Genomic DNA, 22,067 nt, shown 5'->3' with positions numbered 1-22,067 from the left:
GTTTCCATACTGTAGAGATTCTATGATTCTATGCGTAGTTAGGGATGAAAATACATTGCCTGTAAGTGTAATTGTGGCAGGCTGAACTGAGGCATCCAAGAGCACATTGATTGCTCGTTTCAAGAAAATCAATATACAGGATAATGCGAAAAGACAAGAGTTGGCACTAAATTAAAATGTTTAGAGAGCTGGCACAAACACGCAGCAGGAGGCAATTCATACTATCTACAAGTCTTTGGACACACTGCCTATATCTAGCATCACAGAACTAAAATTCATATATCACAATAGTGGTTTGAGAACAACTTTTTGGCTTGAGAGTATTACAGACCAGACCAGAACCCCCACGAAAGTATTTTAAGAAGGTACACTAGACACTAACATTTTCTTATTTTAAAGACAAATGTAACAATTCTGTGAAACTGAAGAAGTGAAGGAACAACAACAGCTAAAACAGTTGACATAGTTTGCAGAACATCAAGGGCGACCGAAACGGGGTGGGGGGGGGGAAATGTGGATTATTGAGGTTATTTCAGGAGGTGTAAGAAACATCAAAAGTAAAGGGCATCAACAAGGTCAGCTTATGAAAAAGTGAGGAGAAGGACACCGATGCTGAGGAACATTGAGGAGGTGATGAACAGCAAGGACAAGAACAATGACAGACATTGAGTATGTCAGTCAAGGAGGCTCAAGGGACAGTGTGAAGGAGATTAATAAGGACTGTGAGGAACATCAAGGAGATTGATCTCGTAGGGCTTTGGAACAGAGACCGCAAGGGCACCAAAGAAATTTGTCATGGACAGTAAGCAAGCTATAAATAAAATATATTTGCATACCAGCAAAGGCCTGCAATGATAGTTGTATAATTTCCAATCTGTCCAGTGATAAACTGGGGGTGGGAAAGAGGCAGAGTTTTGATGCTGACATGGATAATTTAAGTCATAGAATATAACAGCACAGAGTCAGGCCCTTCAGCCCACCATGTCTGTGGCGATTATGATGTTATTCTAAACTTATCCTATCTGCCAGGTCCATACCCCTCTATTCTCTACTTATTCATCTGTCTGTCTCAATGCCTCTTAAATATTGCTATCACATCTGACACTACCACCTCCTTTGGCAGCGTGATCCAGACACCCATCACCCTCTGAGTAAAAAACTTCCCTCACACATCTCCTTTAAACTTGCCCACTCTCATCTTAAACATATGCGCTTTGTACTTGACATTTGATTCTGGGTGAAGATGAAGGACAGTAAAAAATTGTGACTGTAAGAGCTGCTCCTTTTATGAGGTATTTTCAATGTTGGAGTTTATTTGCTCAAATTCTAGGGGCAGTAATTACTGTTTTATAAGCTGTTGCACTGCTGTGGAGCTTTGGGAAAAAAAAAATCAAAATAATGACACTTTAAAAAGTAGGGAGAGAAAGACAAAGCCGTGACCATATGAGAGGTAAAAAAATGGAGAAGTAAACCTGCAGAACTGTCTGATCCAACAGCGAACCTACACAGCCTCTGCTATTTGTTTTAAAGTATCGCTGGACATAGGATTTCATCTGAGAAAAATAAACAAACAGTGTAACTCACTCTGACCTTGGAGAAACCTGTGTGGGGGGGCTCACAACAGGGAGCTGCTAAGTTAACAAAGTGTGTAGCTGGATGAACACAGAAGGCCAAGCAGCATCCCAGGAGCACAAAAGACGATGCCCTCGGGCCCAGACCCCCCAACAGAGGGTCTGATGAAGGGTCTAGGCCCGAAACGCCAGCCCCTGTGCTCCTGAGACGCTGCCTGGCCCGCTGCGCTCATCCAGCCACACACCCCGTCATCTTGGATTCTCCAGCATCTGCAGTTCCCATTATCTCTGATCAGGGAGCAGCTAAGTGGCTAGTTTTTAAAATTGTAACCTTACTGGTTTTGTAAATCTACAATAGTGAGTTGAGTGAGTACTTTTTTGATTAAATGTTTTTATTGAGATTTCATTGATTAAATTCTTGATTGAACTTTAAAAATACAAAACATGGGTACTAAGTTACCCTGGAGCAATATTTTTAGAGTAGTAAGACTGGGCTATTTTCTGGGTTAATAGCCAGTTAAGATAAAAAGAATGACATGTGCTTCCTGTTGGTTTTGGGGGATGAGGGAGAGTCTCTGTGTTACTTATGATTATGTCTGCAGGAAGTGTGTTTGCTTGTGAATCCTATTGGATCATATGGATAGATTGGAGCAGCAGTTCGAGGCAAAAAGGAATTTTGGCGGGGAGGGTGACTGATAGGAGTTGCAGAAAGGGGAAAAAATGCAGATACAGTCAGGTAGATGAGTTACCTCCCGGAAAGGTAGGAGGGGTAGGCAGGTAGTGCAGAAGTCTCCTGCGGCTATCCCTACTTCAAACAAGTATGCTGTTTTGGAAAATATAGGGAGCAATGCACTGTCACAGAATGTAGCACATTCAGCCAAGTTTCTGGTTCTACTGTAACGAGGTGTACAGCAGGTTCCAAACCCACGGATTATGATAGGAGACTGTCTAGTTGGAGGCACAGGCTGATGTTGAAACTGCACTTATTTCAATGCAAGAGGCCTGACAAGTAAGGCAGATGAACTCAGGGCATGGTTGGTAAAAAGGGACTGGGATATCATAGTGACTACATTGCTCAGAGATGGACAGGTCTGGCAGCTTAGTGTTCCAGTGTATAGATGCTACAGGAAGGATAGAAAGTGGTTGGGGGATACAAGACAGGAAGGGGAATGGTATTTTTGATTAGGGACAACCTAAGGATGACATTGTTGGGAATTCATCTGGTGGAGTTATTTGGGTGGAACTGAGATATAAGTGTAACTCACACTGACCTTGGAGAAACCTGTGTGGGGGGAGCTCACAACAGGGAGCAGATAAGTAGCTAGTTTTTAAAATTGTAACCTTACTGGGGTGGCACGGTGGCTCAGTGGTTAGCACTGCAGCCTCACAGTACCAGGGACTCAGGTTCGATTCTAGCCTCGGGCAACTGTCTGTGTGGAGTTTGCACATTCTCCCCATGTCCACGTGGGTTTTCTCCGGTTGCTCTGGCTTCCTCCCACAGTCCAAAGATGTGCAGGCTAGCTGGATTGGTCATGCTAAATTGCCCGTCGTGTTCAGGGGTGTGTGGGTTATACAGGGATGGGTCTGGGTGGGATGCTTCAAGGGGTGGTGTGGCCAAAGGGCCTGTTTCCACACTGTAGGGAATCTAACAAGAAAGAGAGGATCACCTTACTGAAATTGTACTATAGACGTCCCAATAATCAGTGGGAAAATGAGAAGGAAATTTGGAAGGAGACATAGTTATCTGTGAGAATAATAGTGTGGTTATGGTAGGGGATTTTAACTTTCCAAACATAGACTAGCACTACTATAATGTTAAGGGCTTGGATGAAGAGTAATTTGTTAAGCGTATACAGGAAATGTTCTGGTTCAGTGTATGGGCGTAGCTACTAGTGAACTTGAAAATTTGACCTATTCTTGGGAAACAGGGCAGGGCAAGTGACTGAGGTGTCAGTAGAGAAGCACTTCCAGGCCTCTGGCTATGGTTTTAAAATGATGGAAGATAGACCAGATCTAAAGTTACAGTTCTAAATTGGAGGAAGGCCAATTTTGATGGTATTAGGCAAGAACTTTCAAAAGGTGATTGGGGACAGATGTTCACAGTTAAAGGGATGGCTGGAAAATGAGAAGGCTTCAAAAATGAGACAATGACAGTACAGAGACAGTACAGAAGAACAAAGAAAATTACAACACAGGAACAGGGCCTTTGGTCCTCCAAGTCTGCAACGACATGCTGCCCGTCACAACTAAAACCCCCTACCCTTCCAGAGACTGTATTCTATTCAGGTATTTGTCAAGACACCTTTTTAAAAGTCACTGTCATATCTGCTTCCACTACCTCCCCCGGAAGTGAGCTCCAGGCACCCACCACACTCTAAAAAAACGTGCCTCGTACATTACCTTTAAACCTTGCCCCTTGCACCTTAAACCTATGCCCCCTAGTAACTGACTCTTCCACCCTGGGAAAAAGCTTCTGACTGTCCACGCCCTTCATAGTATTGTAAACCTCTATCAGATCACCACTCAACCTCCGTCATTTCAGTGAGAGCAACCCAAGTTTCTCCAACCTCTCCTTATTGCTAATGCCCTCCCTACCAGGCAACATCCTGGTAAACCTTTTTTGTATCGTCTCCAAAGCCACCACATCCTTCTGGTAGTGTGGAGACCAGACTTGAACACAATATTCCAAATGTGGCCCAACCAAGGTTCTATAAAGCTGCCCGTTAGGGTGTAAGGCAATGCTGGATGATTAGAGAAATTGAGGTTTTGGTCAAGTATTAGAAGGAAGCATATGTCAGGTATAGACAGCAGGGATCAAGAGAATCCTTAGAAGAGTATAAAGGCAATAGGAGTATACTTATGAGGGAAATTAGGGAGACAAAAAGGGGACATCAGCTAACTTTGGCAAATAGGATTATGGGGCATCCAAAGGGATTCTACAAATACATTAAGGACAAAAGAGTACAAGGGAGAGAATAGGGCCCCTTAACAGTCAGCAAGGCCACCTTTGTATTGATCTGTAGGAGATGGGAGAGATACTAAATGAGTATTTTGCATAAGTGTTCATTGTGAAAGATATGGAAGATAGTGAATGCTTTTTGTCATTCATAAAAATGATTTGGATGTGACAATAGGAAGTAACTTTGCAGATAACACCAAAATTGGAGGTGTAGTGAATGGTAAAGAAGGATACCTCGGAGTACAGTGGCACCTTAATCAGTTGGGCCGATGGATTAAGGAGTGACAGATGAGTTTAATTTAGTGAGGTGCTGCATTTTGGAAAGGTAAATCAGTGCCAGACTTATACACTTAATAATAAAGTCCTGGGGAGTGTTGTTGAACAAAGAGACTTTGGAGTGCAGGTGCATAGTTTCTGGAAAGTGGATCCCAGATAGACAGGATAACGAGGAAGGGTGTTTAATATGCCTGCCTTTATTGCATCGAGTATAGGAGTAGGGAGGTCATTTTGCAGCTGTACAAGACATTGGTTAGTCAACTCTTAGAATACTGTATGCAGGTTTGGTCTCCCTGCTATTGGAAGGATGCTGTGAAACTTGAAAGGGTTCAGAAAATATTTACAAAGTCATTGCCAGGGATCGATGGTTTGAGCTGAATAGGTTGGGGAGATTTTCCTGACATGTTAGGTGTTGAGGGGTGACCTCAGAGATTTATAAAATCATCAGAAGTATGGATAAGTTCAATAACCAAGGTTTTTCTCTGGAGTGGTGGTCCAAAACCAGATAGCTCTCTGAACTCTTGATGCAGGATCTCATCCTTAAATCTACCTATACCATCGGTGCCAATTTGTACCACAACCTTTGTCACCCTTCCATTCAGGAGGTCCTGCAACTGCTCGGTGATATCTTTGACAGAAATGCATGTCTGTTCCTCTAACTAGTGAATTTCCTATCACTATCACTCCTGCTTTCTTCTTTCTCTCCTCCTACAGAGTCAGGCTGTTTGTGGTGGCAGAATCCTGGCTCTGACTCTACTCCCTTGAGGTGCTAACATGCTTCCTCAGCTTCCAGAATATGACCAATTTGCGAGTGAGACCACGGGAACTCCTGTACTACCCACCTGTTTCTACTTCACCGCTTGGTGGTCACCCATTCCCTTCTTTCTCCCAGTCTCTTGTGCTATGATGTAATCACCTCTCTAATTATGCTAGTCATGTATCTCTCAGCCTTGTGGATGCCCACAGCATCTCCAGCCGCAGATTGAGTTCCAAAATCTAGACCTCAAAGTTGTGAAGTTTAGGAACACTTCCTGCCAATGTAGTCATATGGGATGCTTGTAGAGTCCATGACTTCCCACAAATGACAGGTCACACATTCTACTTGGGTGACTTGTGCTGCCATGACTTAAAACTTGAAGTTACTTAAGTTCACTTGCTAACTTTTCTAATTATTTAACTGTACTGATACTCGCTTTAGTTTAACTTAAGTCTCCTTCTCCTTTTCCCAGAATTTTACTTATCTCAGTTAATTTTTTTAATCTGTGCTGAGCTCCTGCCCCCACTAAATTTTGAAGTAGCCATTCCACTCCACAAAAGCCTCTTATCAAATAGTCTCTGCCTCAACTGTTTCAGAAACTGCTTTAAACCAGACTGATTGATTTATCTGATTCAGTTATTTATGGTCACTTGTACCTAAGTACAGCTTTGTTTACAATTGCGTATGTTTAGGCAGATCATAATAAGCAAGGATATACATACCATAGGGTGAAAAATACTTGGACAGAGGCATACAGGTTACATCGCACAGGACATGCGCTGGGACAAGTCAACATTAACAAGATCAGCATTATTTGAAGTTTGAAAGTCCATTCAGTCATCTAATAATGGCAGAGAAGAAGCAGTTCTTGAACTAGCTGGTGTGTGTTCAAGCTTCTCTATCTTCTGCCCAATTGAAAAAGTGGAGGAGAGCACTGCCGGGGTGAGATGGGTCATTGATGATGTTGGCAGCCTTACTGTGGTAACAAGCTGTGTAAATGGAGTCCATGGATGGGATGTTGGCTCCCATGATGGTCAGGACTGTGCAAACAACCTTCTGTAGTTTCTTATAGTCCTGCAACAACTATTTTGGTTTCATTCATTCATTCATGCGAAGTGTGCTTTGTTGGCCAGATCAGCAATTATTTTTCTTCCCAATTATCCTTGTGAAAGTGATGGTAAACTGCTTTCTTGAGCTGCACAGTCCAGGTGGCCAAGATACTCCCCCATGGGTTTATTGTTAGGATCACAGTGAAAATGGACTACCAGTTATATGATAGTTACTTGCATGATAAAAAAAAATTGTTGCAACTAACTACAAGGTGATTAAGAAGAGGGGAGCCATGCCCCCTCCTCACCTGGTTGTAGGGTGTTTCAGAATTTCAGAATGGTATGTGACTTGGAGAAGAACTGTTTATTAGTGTGTATTTTCATGCATATACCCTTCTTGGCTTTTCAGATCATGAACGTTACAGTTATGGAAAGTGTTACCAAAGTTATTGTGTCAAGTCACTGTAACATTTGTGCCACACAAATGCCAGACAATGGGCATCTCCAGCAAGAGAGAAGCTAACCATTGCCCCTTGATATCCAATGGTATTACCACCATTGAATTCTCCTAGTATAAACATTCAAGGATTTACCATTGAACAGAGATTGAACTGAACTAGCCATTTAAATATGATAATTCCAAGAGCAGGTCAGAGGCTAGGAATCCTGCAGGGAATAACCTACCTCCTGACTCTCCAAAGCTTGTCAACCATCTACAAGGCACAAGGAGTGTGATAGAATACGTCCCATTTGCTTAAATGAATGCAGCTCCAACAAGCAGTCAGCCTAACTCACACCATACTGTCAAACACTCATTCTTTCTACCACCGAGGCACAGGAGTGTACCCTCCATAAAATGCACTACAAAAATTTAACAAGGCCCCATAGGCAGCATCTTCCAAAGCTACAATTACAACCATCTCATATGACAAGGATAGCAAATACAGGGGAACATCACAACCTGCAAGTTCCTCTCCAAGCCACTAACTTGGAAATAATTGCCATCCCTACCATATTGCAGGGCCAAAGTCCTGGAACTGTGTATTCAACAGCAATGTGGGCCTATCTAAACCAAATGGACTGCAGCCATTCAAAAACACAGCTCTCTACCATCTTCTCAAGAGCAACTAGGGCTGGATAATAAATGCTGGATCAGTCAGCCGAAGTGGCATGCCCTGAATGAATTTTAAAAAGTACATCTGTTAGATTGTATACACTTATAGCCGCTGTGCCCTGTTGATGCAATGAATGAATTCTTAAAGTGGTACAAGTGACGCTAAACAAGTTGAGCTTTTTTTGCTAGATGTTGTCAAGCTGTATAAATGCTATTGGGGCTGTACTGATTCAAACAAGAGTATTCTATCACTCCACTAATTAAGAAGGAAGCATGGAAGAAAACAGGGAAGCACAGAACTATCGGCCTCATATGAGTCATAAGAAAAATGCTTGAAACTGTTATAAGGGATGTGATAAATGAAAACTTAGATAAAAATGATCTGATTGGCTCTAGTCAGCATGGATTTGTGATTGGAAAATGATGCTTGACAAACTTGTTAGAGTACTTTCAGGATTCTACTAACAAAATTGATTGAGGCAAGTCAAGGGATGTAGTATACTTGGATTTTCAGCAGGTTTTCTATGAGGTCCTCTACAGGAGGTTAGTTAGCAAAATTAAAGCACATGGTATAGAAGATAATGTGCTGGCATGGATTAAGGATTGACTGACAGACAAAAAACAGTCTCACGTTCGAGGCTGTGACTAGTATGGTACAGTAAGAATCAGTACTTGGGTCCTAGCTGTTCTCAGTATTCATCAATGATTTGTATTTGGGGAGAAAACATAATATTTTGAAACTTATGGATGATACAAAGCTAAATACGAATGTGTGTTGTGAGAAAATGTAACAATGCCTTAGGAGGATTCGGATAAAGTTAGTGAATGAACAAGGATTGACAAATGAAATATTATGTAAAGACAGTGTGAGGGTATCCATGTTTGTTGGAGGTACTGATGTACACAATATTTCTTAAATGGAAAGTGTAGATGTACAAAGGGAACTAGGTGTCCTTGATGGTATGTCACCAATGGCTATCATAAAGATACATCAAACTATTAGAAAAGCTATTGGAAAGTTAGCTTTTACTGTAAGAGGGCTTGAATACAGAAGTAGCGAAGTCTTGCTCCAATTGTATAGGAGCTTTGATAAACCATACCCGGAGTACGATATACAGTTTTAGTTTCATTGTCTAAGGGAAGATATTATTGCCACAGAGGGAGTGCAGTCAGGCTTGTTCCTGGGATTGCAGGTCTGTCAAATGATAAAGACTGGGCAAACTGGGCCTGTATTCCTCAGTATTTCAAAAGGTTAGAGGTGATCTTACTGAAACATACAAAATATTTTAAAAGAAAGACCAGATGGATGCTGGTAAAATGTTTTCCTTGGTTGGGGATTCTAGAAGCAGGGTATATTATCTAAAAATAAGGGGGGCGTGCCATTTAGAACTGAGATGTGAAAAATAATTTTACTGAAAGGATGGCAAATTCTTGGCACTTTCTACACCACAGGGTTGTAAAAGCTCGGTTTTTGGGTTATCTAAAGTAGACATTGATAATTTTTTGATTAACAATGGTGACAGAATTGGCAAAAGGCTTTTAAGTGTCCAGTCGTCCATGATCTTATTAAATGGTGGAGGAGGCTTGTCATGCTGGATGACCTGCTCTTGTTCCTATGTTCCTAACAGCTCGACTTGTGCTTTGCAGCTGCTGAAAAGTTTTGGAGAGTTGGGAGGTAGGTTATTCGCCTCCAATTACCCAACTACACAGCTGTTCTTGTAGATATATTGTTTATGCTGCTCATCCCATCAATGTTGATTGCCATGATTGGTGGTGGAGGATTCAGAAACAGTAATATGATTGAATAATAGGGCCCAGTGTTTAGACTCTGTGCAGACATGATTGACCAAATTGCCTCCTCCTGAGTTGCAACAATTCTGTGGCTCTCTCATGTTGGACATGAACATTGTCTGGTGGTGCAAAGGTTAATTATCACTCATTACTCTCAGCCTAAATACGGTCCTGATCTTGCTACAAGTAGGCATGGTAACCTTATAAACATGTCTTCCAAGGTTCTTTTCATTTGGAAATGTTTCTTTTACATTAGAAAATTATACATATTACTCTGCTATTTAAGAATGGTGACAGAGAAAAACCAAAGAATCATAGTCTAGTTAGCCTTTTGTCAGAAAATTGGGGTATACTTAAGATTGGGATATGCTGAACAGTGTGAAAATCAGGTTAGTGACAATTACACAGATTTGCCAAGCGTGAGAAAAGTCTGAATGAATTTGATTAAAATTGATTAAAGTTAGAATCAACAAAATATCTATGGATATTATGTATATGAACTCACAACTGGGATTTGATAAAAATTGGTCATGTTAGCTAAAATTGAAGCTCGTGTAATCAAAGGCAAATGAATGACTTGGCTACTAAATTGACTAAATGGACGTAGACTGGGAGTAGAGATAGTGGATAAAAAAATAAACAGTACCATTCTGGAAATACTCAAGATCAGGAAGCAAATGTGGAGAAAACAAAATTAACGTTTCAGGTCATTAATTCTCCATCTCCACAGATGCTGTCTGATCTGCTGTGCATTCTCAGCATTTTCTGTTTTTATTTCAGATTTCCAACAGCTGCAGCTATGGTTTTATGGACAATAGGCAAGTACTGATTGACCTGATGTGACAGATATTGTTCTGCAGGGATGTATGTTAGGGTCCAGGAACACAAATCATTAGACTGTGATGCATGGGTACGGAAAATAATCAAAATGGTTAATAGAATCCTAGCCTTCGTATGCAAAATGCCAGAGGTCAGCATGGCGGCTCAGTGGTTAACACTGCTGCCTCACAGTGCCAGGGACCCATGTTTGATTCCTCCCTGAGGTGACTGTCTATGGGGAGTTTGCCCATTCTCCCTCTGTCTGCATGGATTTCCTCCGGGTGCTCCAGTTTTCTCCCACAGTCCAAAGATGTGCAGGCTATGTAGATTGGCCGTGCTAAACTGCCTATAATGTTCAGGGATGTGTAGATTAGGTGGGTTCTGGGGTGTGGGCTTGGCTGGGATGCTGTGAGGGTCAGTGTAGACTTGTTGGGCCAAAGGGCCTGTTTCCACACTATAGGGATTCTATGAATACAGGGGGTAGATATCACAGTTACATCTCATTAGGAGTGCTGTGAGCAGTTTTGGACATCATACCTTAGCAACCTATGGTGAGGAAATTACAAAAACTAGGATTGAAGTTCTTAGAATTTAGTAGGCAAAGGAATGATTCAAAGTTTTCAAGATTTTAAGGGAAAAGATAAAGTAGAATGGAGAAAACTATTTCTGTTAATTGGAACGTTTAGACTTAAGGCCATGATCAAACAAATAGAGCCAGATTTTTCAGCAATGAAAATGGGAAACACTTCTATAACCCAAACAGTAAAAGAAATTTGGAATCCCAGTTTGTAAAAGGTAATTGTGCTTGGATCAAGTGTTAATTTTAATATTGAATTTGATATACTTTTCTTAGCTATGGCTGTTAATGGATACAGGAGGACAATGACAGCTATGTGTCATTTGATTACAGATCAGCCACAATCTCCCTGAATGCTGGTACTGGCTCAATGGGAGAAAGGGTCTAACACTAGTCCTGTGGGGCAAACCAATGTTTCTATGTTCGTTACTTCAGATAGTACAAATCAAACTGAACACCGTCCAATCTGCAAACTTTTCAATTTGTCACCTTATGAAGAGTGTGTCATTGAGAAAACAGCTGAAGATGTTTGAGCCTAGGACTCTGTCCTAAGGAGATCTTGCAGTGGTGTCATGGTGATGACTGACCTCCAACAGCCACAACTATAACTCCATATTGTGGAGAGACTTCCCCTGAATGCCCTGAATTGACGTCAACTTTATTAGCACCCATTGGTAAAACACCCAAAGACTGTCTTAATGCCAAGCACAATCATTCTCACGACATCTCTTGTAATATAACTCATTTGCCCATGCTTGGAACAAGACTGTGATAAAACATGCAGAATACGGTTCTGACAGAACCTATATTGGGCATTGGTGAGAAGGTTATTGGTGAGTAGGTGCCATTTGATTAGTGTTTCAAAGACTCCTCTCAATTTGCTGGTAATGGAGAATAGTCTGATGGGTAGGTAATTGGCAGCATTGTTCACCCTGCTTTTGAAGGCAAGACATACCTGGAAAATTTTACACTTTATAGGCCAATGCCAACACTGCAACTGCACCTTTCTGGCATTCAGCACTACATCTGAAAAACTGTCCCATCACTTTTTTCTGTATCCAGTGTGTTCAGCTGTTCCTTAATATTATGTCAAGTACCAAATTTTTGGAAGACTGGCTTCTGTCATACTGCAGACCAAAGATGGGGACCAAGATTGATCATCCACTTGATGCCTCTGGCTAAAGATGGTTGCAAATAAATTGTGCTGGCTTTCTCCTTCATTGAGGGTGGCAATATTCTAGAAGATTCTTCCGCCCATTAGTTGTCTAAAAGTCCATCATCATTTACCCTTGATATGATATGATGACAGGACTTTGATGTGATCTGTTGGTATGAGTTTGTTAAGCTCTGTCTGTAACATCCTGCTTCTAGTATGAACTGCACACATTGTTCTGTGTTATTGCTTCAACAGGTTGACACCTCATTCTTTGGTACTCTTAGTGCTACTCCTAGCATGCTATCCTACACTCTTCTTTGCTCTGGAGTCGATTCCCTGACCTGATGGTGATCGCAAAGTCAGGGTTATGCTCAGCTAAGGTGTGCATTGTTTTGTGCCTGTTGTGTGGCCTGTTCACTTTTAGTTTTATTAGATATGTCAATAACAGTTTGACAGTGAAAGACTTGCTAGGCCATTTTAGATGGCTGGTAAAAGTCACATATAAGCCAACTGGGTAAAGGATTTTAATGGACCTGATGGATTTTACAATAATCTGGGAGTTTTGCAGTCACCTTTACAGTAGCTCGTTTTTTATTCCAGATTTATTTAATTAAATGAATGTAAATCCCCCTTTTGCCAACGTATATTTTGTATTCATGTCTCTGGGCTATAAGAACAGCTCTTAATGCTGCTAAACCCTAAAAATATGGCAAGGGTAATGAATAATATTATAATTTTCTTCATATAACCTGTTAATGAATCATGTGGTTTTTACTGAGTTACATGAAGCACAAAATTTAGAGTTTTCATGGTTAGTTAATGCTTTACCATCCAATTATTGCACAGGATGGTGACTGGGAATAACATTAGCCTAAATGCCCATGAGCTCCTATTGAAGAGAAGTCATCAGAATTCCTACCTAATTATTCAGGGAACCTTGAAAAGTGTACCTGTCAACATTGATTGTGCACAAGATATGATTCACTGCAATGTACCCTGCATAGCATCAACTCAGAATGTAGCACAGAAGATCTCTTCAAATGAAACAGTTTATCTGCTACCAGCTGGGAAGAACAAGTTAGTCATGGTTAGCCTCCAAAAACAGATATCATTTTGTAACACACATTTTAGAGAGAAACAATACACATATTAGATAGTGGGACTTCACAGAATTCTAATGTAACTTCATTTTATCATAAAACGTTCATAATTGTTTAGTTCAGTAACTCCTACAATGTTATAAATATAATTCAATTCAATCTTGCAATAACTCATCCACAACATTGTCAATGTGATCCGTTTCCTTTCTGTACATATTCATCTTTTGTCACAGCTAGAAATTGTATGTTAACCTACCAGAAATGAAATCCATGCTCCCCTCCCCTTATAATGTCAGCACATGCTAATACATATCAACACATACCCTCACCAAGCCCTCCTAATTTGCAATGCTAAATTGTGCCAGTCAATCCATCACTTTTATTCTGTATACCAAACTCAGCAAGCATTCACACCAGCCTTCACCAATATTCACCTTAGGAGCAATGTTGAGGTGAAATAATTTAAACGTCTAAATATTTATTACAACCTGCACTGTATTTAAAATAAACTCCCTTTCTGGAAAGTCTATTCAAAATATTTAAATCTCAAGAAAAAGTCTTAAGACAATCTCAAGATAAAAAGAAATTTATTTTCATAACACATCACATGCAGCTAATCATTTAATGATGTTTTCGAACTGTGAACAAAACTGTTAACTTAGGTCCAATTGCTGAGATACGTTTAGCCTGCAGAAAGTAGCCTAGCATGAATAACAATCTAATGTTAGTCCTTGGAGAAATGTCAAAAAACAACTATTGTAATTGCTAAAACAATTTTTTTCAATCTTTGGTGTCTTCTTGGCTGTCTTCTATGATTCTTAAGGACTGAGGATTTATAGAACTTCACATTATGGTAGTTCTGCAGACCTTATCGACCTTACAAGAGCTTTACATCTATATAAAATACTAGATCTCACATTGTGAGTTACTCATGTTAAACAGCCAATATGTTTAAAGGGCTCTGGTGAGATCAGTTTCTTTCATTTACATACCATGGCCTGTACCCCTCTCCGGAAGGGTGCTGGTTTGCAATCAGTAATTTGCTGATTTTAGGACTAATTTAGGGAGTATGAAATGAAGAAGGCAGTAGACAGGTGTTTCAGAGACAAAACAATCTCTGCACTTATTTAAATAAAAAAGGTAAGTGTTTCCACGGAGGAAAACACTGTTGTAAAGTGCATCCGGTTGCTGAGGTTCTTACTGTAGGTTCTGTAGGTTTAGAATCTTTTGTTCAGATAGCACTTGGTTGGCTTCACCCCCTTTTGGATATCCTTTGATGCGATGATGCCCTTGGGTTTGGCTTCTCGGTTCAGTTTCTCTGTTTGGCCTCTGTGACTCTTGGTTCTGAAGCTGCTTGTTGGGGCTGGAAACCTGTGGGGAAGCTGTTTGCGCAGAAGCTTGTTGTTGAAAAGACTCTCACCCAGGTGAGATCAGGGCTGGCAATTATACCGCCTGCGTGCCCCATTATCTTCCCTAAAATCTGTATTGTGCATTGTGTTCCTGGTGTTTCCTTCTGAAGGCAATTGGTTTCCCAATGGTTAGAATGTGTGTGAATGGATTTTGATTGAAGTTGAACGTCCAGTATCTCTAAGATCCATACTGCTTGTGCAGGGTAGCCCAAATATAAAAGTTAGTTTCAATCTAGAGTGTTAGGTTTGGTTGATTGTTCTCTTAGATTGGAGGTATAAATTGGAATTCCACGCTGAGCAATAGTCCCAGGCTGAAATCATTCTGAATAAAAACCGAAAGAACTGCGGATGCTGTAAATCAGAAAAAAAACAGAAATTGCTGGAAAAGCTCAGCAGGTCTGGCAGCATCTGTGAAGAGAAATCAGAGTTAACCTTTTGGGTCCACTTCTGAGGAAGAGTCACCAGACCTGAACTGTTAACTCTAATTTCTCTTCACAGATGCTGTCAGACCTGCTGAGCTTTTCTAGCAATTTCTGTTTTTGTTTCTGAAATCATTCTGGCACTAAATATATTTGTTGCAGCCTGAGCTCAGGTCTTTGTCCAGTGTTTTCGATATTAGAAAACTCCAGCGTCTTGCTCAGTATTTTAAATGATGGGGATTTTTGTTCAATCTTACATCCCCTACCATTTGTCTGAAATGGGGGTTGGTCTTCTGAATGCAGTCCCATCTGACATTTTTAGAGTTCTACAAATTTTCTGTGACTTCAGGAAAATCCAGATCATAATATTAAAACGAATATATGAAGTACTTAGCTGTAAACACCTTAAAGCACTCTCATCCTAAATATGATCATCTCATGGGTAATCAGGAATATAAGTTAAATAATTTTCAGAGGTCAAGGTTTTCCAAAGTTCCTCCATTCCAAGGACATGCCATGTTATTGTAACGGTTCTTGCATCAGCTATCTTTATCAGAAAGTATTACACGAGTGTAGTGACAAAATGTTGGTCGTTTGGTGCTGTACATACCAGTTTACGTGGGATGTATGTTGATTCTGTTTAAGAACACTTAACATTTAACGTAATAAAATGTTCCAATATGTTTCACAGAGGCCCATTATAAAACAAAATATGACATTGGATCACATCAACAGACATTAAGGCAAATGATCAAAAGTTTGGTCAAAGAGTTGCGTTTTAGATAATGCCTTTCAGTAGGAAAGCAATGTAGAAAGACACAGAATTTTGGGAAGGGATTCCAGAGTGTGGGGTTTGGCACCTGAAGGCAGCCTCTGATGATGGTGCAATCAAAATTGGGCTATGAAAAAGGCTGGAATGATGGGAATACAGATACTCAGAGGATTGTGGTGCCAGAGAAACTAGAAAAGGTGGCTGTCCATTGGAGGATGTGAAAACCAACATGAGCACCTGAAATTTTGGGATTGTAGCCATTGCAGATTGATGAACATGGAGTCATGGGATTGATGGAACACATGTCAGTGTTCTGGATCACCTCAAATTTGATGAGGGTAGATCATAGGAGGCTTTGAAAAAACACATTATACCTGTCAGGTCTGAAGGGTGTGGATCAAGATTTCAGCAGCAGATCAACTGAAGTAGTGGTGAGGCTGAGCATGTTATCAAGGTGGAAATAGCTGATCTTGGTAATCATGTAATTATGTGTTTGAAAACTCATTGCGGAGTCAAATATGACACAAAGATTGCAAGAAATGTAGTTCAGTGTCAGACAGTTGCCAAGGAGAAGGATGGAGTCGGTGGTTGGCGAGCAGAGTTTGTGCCTGGAACTGAAGACATTTGCTTCAGTCTTCTGAAATGTGTAGGATCAAAATAGTGTTTAACAGCAAACATCATGTATCTATATTGTTTGGTCAATTATTATGCTTTGACGGAACTCCACGAACATTTTTAACTATAAATGAGAAATTGGCTTTATCTTTTGAATTGCAGAACAATTAGGTTGTGTGCTATGTGCTAAATTGGCTACATTCAGAAAAGGGCAACAGGTTGTGAAATTATCTGTAGAAAGTTGTTTAGAATTGTGATTAATCTTGTAAATACATAGCATGGCCCTCACACATCTCATAGGGACACACAGCATGGAAACAGATCCTTCTGTCCAACCCCTCCATGCTAATCAAATTTCCCAAACTCAACTTATCCCATTTGCCTCCATTTGGCCCAAATCCCTCTAAACCTTTTCTAGTTATGTACCTGTCCAAGTGTCTTTGAAATGTTGTAATTGTGCTTGTGTCTACCGCTTCCTCTGGCAGTTCACTTTGCACCCTCTGACCAAAAAAGTTGCCTCTCAGGTCCCTTTTTTAATCTTTCATAGAACATAAGAACTAGGAGCAGGAGTAGGCCATTTGGCCCCTTGAGCCTGCCCCGCCATTTAATAAGATCATGGCCGATCTTATTGAGACTCAGCTCCACTTACCCACCCACTCACTATAACCCTTAGTTCCTTTACTTTTCAAAAATTTATCTAGGCTTGCCTTAAAAACATACAGCGAGGTAGCTTCAACCACTTCACTGGGCAGGGAATTCCACAGATTCACAACCATTTGGGTGAAGTTCCTTCTGATCTCAGTCCTACAACTGCTTCCCTTTATTTTGAGGCTATGCCCTCTAGTCCCAGTTTCACCTGCCAGCGGAAATAACCTTACTGCCTCCACCTTATGTATTGCCTCCATAATTTTATATGTTTCTATAAGATCTCTCCTCATTCTTCTGAATTCCAATGAGTATAATTACAGTCTACTCAGTCACTCCTCATAATCCAACCCTTTCAACTCTGGAATCAACCGAGTGAATTTCCACTGCACCCCCTCCAGTGCTAGCATATCCCTTCTCAAGTAAGGAGACCAAAACTGCACACAGTACTCCAGGTGTGGCCTCACCAGGACCCTATACAGCTGCAGCATCGCCTCCCAGTTTTTAAACTCCATCCCTCTAGCAATGGCAGACAAAATTCCATTTGCCTTTTTAATTACCTGCTGCACCTGCAATCCTACTTTTAGTGATTCATGCACAAGGACACCCAAGTCCCACTGCACAACAGTGTGCTGCAATTTTTAACCATTTAAAACATAGTCCATTTTACTGCTATTTCTACTAAAATGGATGACCATTGTACTCCATCTGCCAGACCTTTGCCCACTCACTTAGACTATCTATATCCCTCTGCAGACTTTCAGTGTCTCCTGCACACTTTGCTCTACCACTCACCTTAGTGTCATCTGCAAATTTTGACACATGACACTCAGTCCCCAACTCCAAGTCATCTATGTAAATTGTAAACAATTGCGGTCCCAACACTGATCCCTGAGGCACACCACTAGCCACTGACCACCAACCAGAAAAACACCCATTTACCCCTACTCTTTGTTTTCTACTGGTCAATCAATCCTCTATCCATGCTGATACATTGCCTGTAATATAGTGCAACTTTATCTTATGTAGCAGCCTTAGGTGTGGCATCTTGTTAAATACCTTCTGGAAATCCAAATACGCCACATCCACGGGTTCCCCAGTCCCCTTTCTCCTCACATTAAAATTATGCCCTGTAGTTTTGAATTCCTCTACCCTACAGAAAAGAACTTAGCTATTCACTTTATCTGTCCCCCTCATAATTGTCGCAGTTCTTTCCTTCTCGGTTCGATGGAATGTGTCTTAGTGTTTTCATCCTGAATATTCGCTGCCTCCATAAGCACACTGCGCAATTTTCCAAATAATATCGCTTTGGTCTGTTATTCATGTCCTCTTGTGAGTGGCCAGTGTACTTGATTTTGAGGGGGAAGGGGCGGGGCGAAGGCGGTAACGCTATTCAGGAAGTTATTTAAATTACAGAGAAAACTGCACAGAGGAACATTCGGTGCCCCGTGGACTGGAGCAGCCCCTGTAGAAGGTTGCCGTCCCTCTTCATAGTCGACGGCGGCAGACAGAGAGAGAAAAACATTCTGTAACCAGAATTCCCAACCTGATATAATGGGTGGATCTATTTCAAGCTTGGATGAGAACAAATGTAATTATATCAGAGGTGAGGGCGATTTATTTGCAGAAAACTTTCCAAAGTTGCAGCGTGACGGGCAAATTACTGGGAGTAACTCAATCTGGTTAACTGTACGGTCTGTCGGAATTTTTTGCTGAGACAGAAGGACTGGCTTGAATGGAAATTGAAGTGATAGTGCTGGTTGATGCGTTGGTGAAAGAAAGTGTAATGGAAAAAAACTGGCTTTTTTTAGAAAAATCAAACTGACTAGGAGGTAATGTGCCCGTCTGGCGTTTTCTTTTAAGATCCACGTGCATTACACAAGACTTTTTTTGTTTGACAGAATTGTAAAATCATATTTGGTAAGGCTTAGTGCAGTTGTCAACGGGTTTGGGAAAAGACACATCCAACTCCGCGCTCTTGTTGAAGCGCATGATTCATGCCGAGAGTTGCATTACCCACATGACGCTGTCTACAAAAAAACGTTACAACGCAGATGGTTTTCCAGTTCAAGGACTACTTGTTTCAGACGTATTTGGAAAGTTTTGCTTTCTTCATATGTACAGAAGGATCAATTATTAACGTGTCCCAATATTTTACTTACTAACATGTTGGCAGAAGGTCCTGAATGTTAATGACAATGTGTTTGACAGCTAGTTTCTGCCAATAGTTTGTGGTGTGCAAAGTGGTAGTGGCCGGAATGCAAGCTGAAGTTGTGTTTGCACTCAGCATTTGGAATTGTGAGCGTTACCGTGGGCGCAGTTCTGCTGGGTTAACAGTTATTGCTGAATCCTATTGCTTTAGGATCTGCAGCTACATGGAGACTAGAACATTTTCTAGGCTGTCATCTTGATACACTAGTCAGGATAAAGGAGGAACTCAGTGCATTATTGGAATGGTGTAACGACCAGCGGCATTAGTGAAGCTGCGAGACACAACCCAGACAAGATTGGGAATACTCTACAGGTCTGGCAAACTCTATGGAGGCAGAAAACAGGGTGAACGCTTCAGCTGTGAGCTTCCACCACAACTGGGTTAGCATTCCACCACTGTCAACGTCCATGCTGCCAATTCCGCGGAGTATTTCCGGCATTTTCTGTTTTTCTTTCAGATTTCCAAACTATGGCTAAATTTCAGTACAGGGCAGGAACGAAGTGTCTCAGCACGGAGCGTTCTTCCAGTGCTATTTAAATTTCTGCCTTCCCCCTCGAGGTGGAGGCGATGGTCTGGTCGCGGGGGCTGTTTGTCCGAAGACCCAGGTAATGTTTTGGGGTTAGAAGTGTTTCAGGGATAGCAGGAATTGCCGATGCTGGAGAATCTGAGATAACATGGTGTGAAGCTGGATTAACTCGGCGGGCCAAGCAGCATCAGGGGAGCAGGAAAGCTGACATTTCGGGCCTAGACCTTTTTTCGGGCCTGAGAGCTAAAATTCATGGTTTTGCTCGATTTAATGTTGAAACACCTGGAACATTGAGGGGAGGTGGCGTTTGATGCGCCAATACTTTCATGCTGATTCCTGTATCCACAATAATCCCTCTCGACATTCAAATTGCACTGTGTAGCCAGCTTTTCAAACATCTGCTAACAAAAGGGAGAAATACGCAATGCTATTAGCTTTTGGAACGTATCGGTGGGAAATGCCTTTGTGGTTACGGCATGAAAATGTGAAAAGCTCAAGTCCTTGCGGGCGTGTTGCACCGCGTTGACCTGCTGACCAGTGTGGCCTTAGGAGTAGCTCTATAGGCTCATATTGTTGACAGTGCGTTGACATAATACACCCTTAGCTCCGCGCGATCCAAGTGGAGATTTCATACTAATTTGTGCAGTTGTCATAGCCGTTCTTCAATCTAATCCATTGTGCGAATTTCCCTGTGGGTTTTCGCTCGACGGCATACTAGCTCTCCTTGCAGCTGCACTTTCCTCCAGTATTCGCTTGGTGAATGTTGAATCCTGCATCTATTTGAGCTGCCGTTTGCCAATTCCAGTTTGCTGTTCATGATTTTCAGATTAGACAGATATTTAACGTGTTGAATAAATGGAAACAAGTTTGACTGACTTGCACTTTTAACATCACGTACAAGAGATCCTGAAAACAAAAGCTGTTGGATAATCATTGAGATACTGAGGATTTCGCTGCCTTGATTTTTTAAAAATTGCTTTTTATAATGACAGTAGTGTTTCTGTGGAAAGCCAGAGATGATTGACTGACTGATCGCTTTCGTCGGTTTTAGGTCAATCCTTTCATTTATGTACTTTTCACTACCTTAACACTCACTTAAAGGTAGAGTCGCCATAGTTTTGCGCGACCATATGGACTACTTTCACATCATAAAGAGAAGACTGCTGGTGGGTGGTTTAACCTGATTCTCACCACGCCCTGGTTGAGAAAGAGTCCTTCACAAGTAACTTCTATCGCGCTGAAATGATCCAAGCAATGAATGTTTTCATGCTGCTTATGCACCAATATTACTGAATGCAAGTATGCTATTTTTATATTCATCAGTTTTGAATCTTAAGCCTGACTGTTGTTTATGGTTCAAATTGCATTGCTGTTCTGTTCAATTAAACAGAAGTCTCCAGAGTTTACGTTCCCCTTACAAATAGTCTGACTTACCGCCCTCTCGCAAGAGAAAATCTCCAGCTTCAGACATGTGAGTGCAAACTATTGCACAGTTCTGAACATTCTTAAAAATCATTTCCACATTTTAGAATAATTGACACCCATGTTTAATGTTTCTATCGGCCACTCCTCTCTCTTAGAAACACGGTTCGGAGACCCCACCAACGCCCAAAATAGCTTCCACCAGACCCAAATTCAGGTCGACTTCGGACAGACGGGAGTTTCCTGATGGGGACACCGCTCTAGGTCTTCATAATGAAGGACACGTTGCAGTAGTTGCATTAGCTCCAAAGGGAACTGCAGATGCTGGAGAATCCGAGATAAGTGTGGAGCTGGATGAACACAGCAGGCCAAGCAGCATCTTAGGCTCCCAAGATGCTGCTTGGCCTGTTGCATTAGCTCCAGGCCTGGAGACTTCAGGAGAGTGGTAGAGGAGAGCAACCCACCACGGATGCCCTTTGGAATGTGAGTATGGGATACACTACCAGACCCCTCCAAATAGGCATACCTCCAGTGGCTGCGCTTCCCCCAAGAATGCCATTGATCATCTCTTTCAAAGAGATGGTCTCACGCTGCACTGTCTGTCTGTGGCAATTAATGATCATAGTACTCAACATCTATAGCTACAGATACTTCCAGATCCACAGAGGGCGTCTGTTCATCATTAACCAGTGAACTGTTAGTGCATCAATCCAGCAGATGACATACTCTCTATATCAGAGTAGTCAGTTACTTAATCCACCCTGTCACCCAGATAGCTGAAGTAGGGAGCTAAGGGCCTCTATATAGGAGGTTTCTGTTGTCCGAGGTGGCTACAACAGCATTAAAGGCACCAACCAAGCAGTTACAAGTAGAAAGAG

The 22,067-nt window shown here is 41.4% G+C and overlaps 1 protein-coding gene across 3 annotated transcripts in view; it reads left to right on the top strand.

Moving 5' to 3' along the window:
- Nucleotides 1–18,464: 18,464 nt before the first annotated feature.
- The window catches only part of niban1a (niban apoptosis regulator 1a), a 134,900-nt gene continuing 131,297 nt past the window's right edge, over nucleotides 18,465–22,067 (top strand). For 2 of the 3 annotated variants that reach the window (XM_048538897.2, XM_048538896.2), the window contains exons 1-2: nucleotides 18,465–18,635; nucleotides 19,699–19,846. In XM_048538897.2, the coding sequence (XP_048394854.2) occupies nucleotides 18,609–18,635; nucleotides 19,699–19,846 (175 nt within the window). In that variant the 5' untranslated portion in view covers nucleotides 18,465–18,608. The remainder of the gene's footprint in view (nucleotides 18,636–19,698; nucleotides 19,847–22,067) is intronic. The other variant, XM_048538898.2, reaches the window with a different exon arrangement.

Source organism: Stegostoma tigrinum, chromosome 8, assembly GCF_030684315.1.
Source record: "Stegostoma tigrinum isolate sSteTig4 chromosome 8, sSteTig4.hap1, whole genome shotgun sequence".
NCBI classification, from domain to species: domain Eukaryota; kingdom Metazoa; phylum Chordata; class Chondrichthyes; order Orectolobiformes; family Stegostomatidae; genus Stegostoma; species Stegostoma tigrinum.
This window is presented reverse-complemented; position numbering and strand designations above follow the sequence as displayed.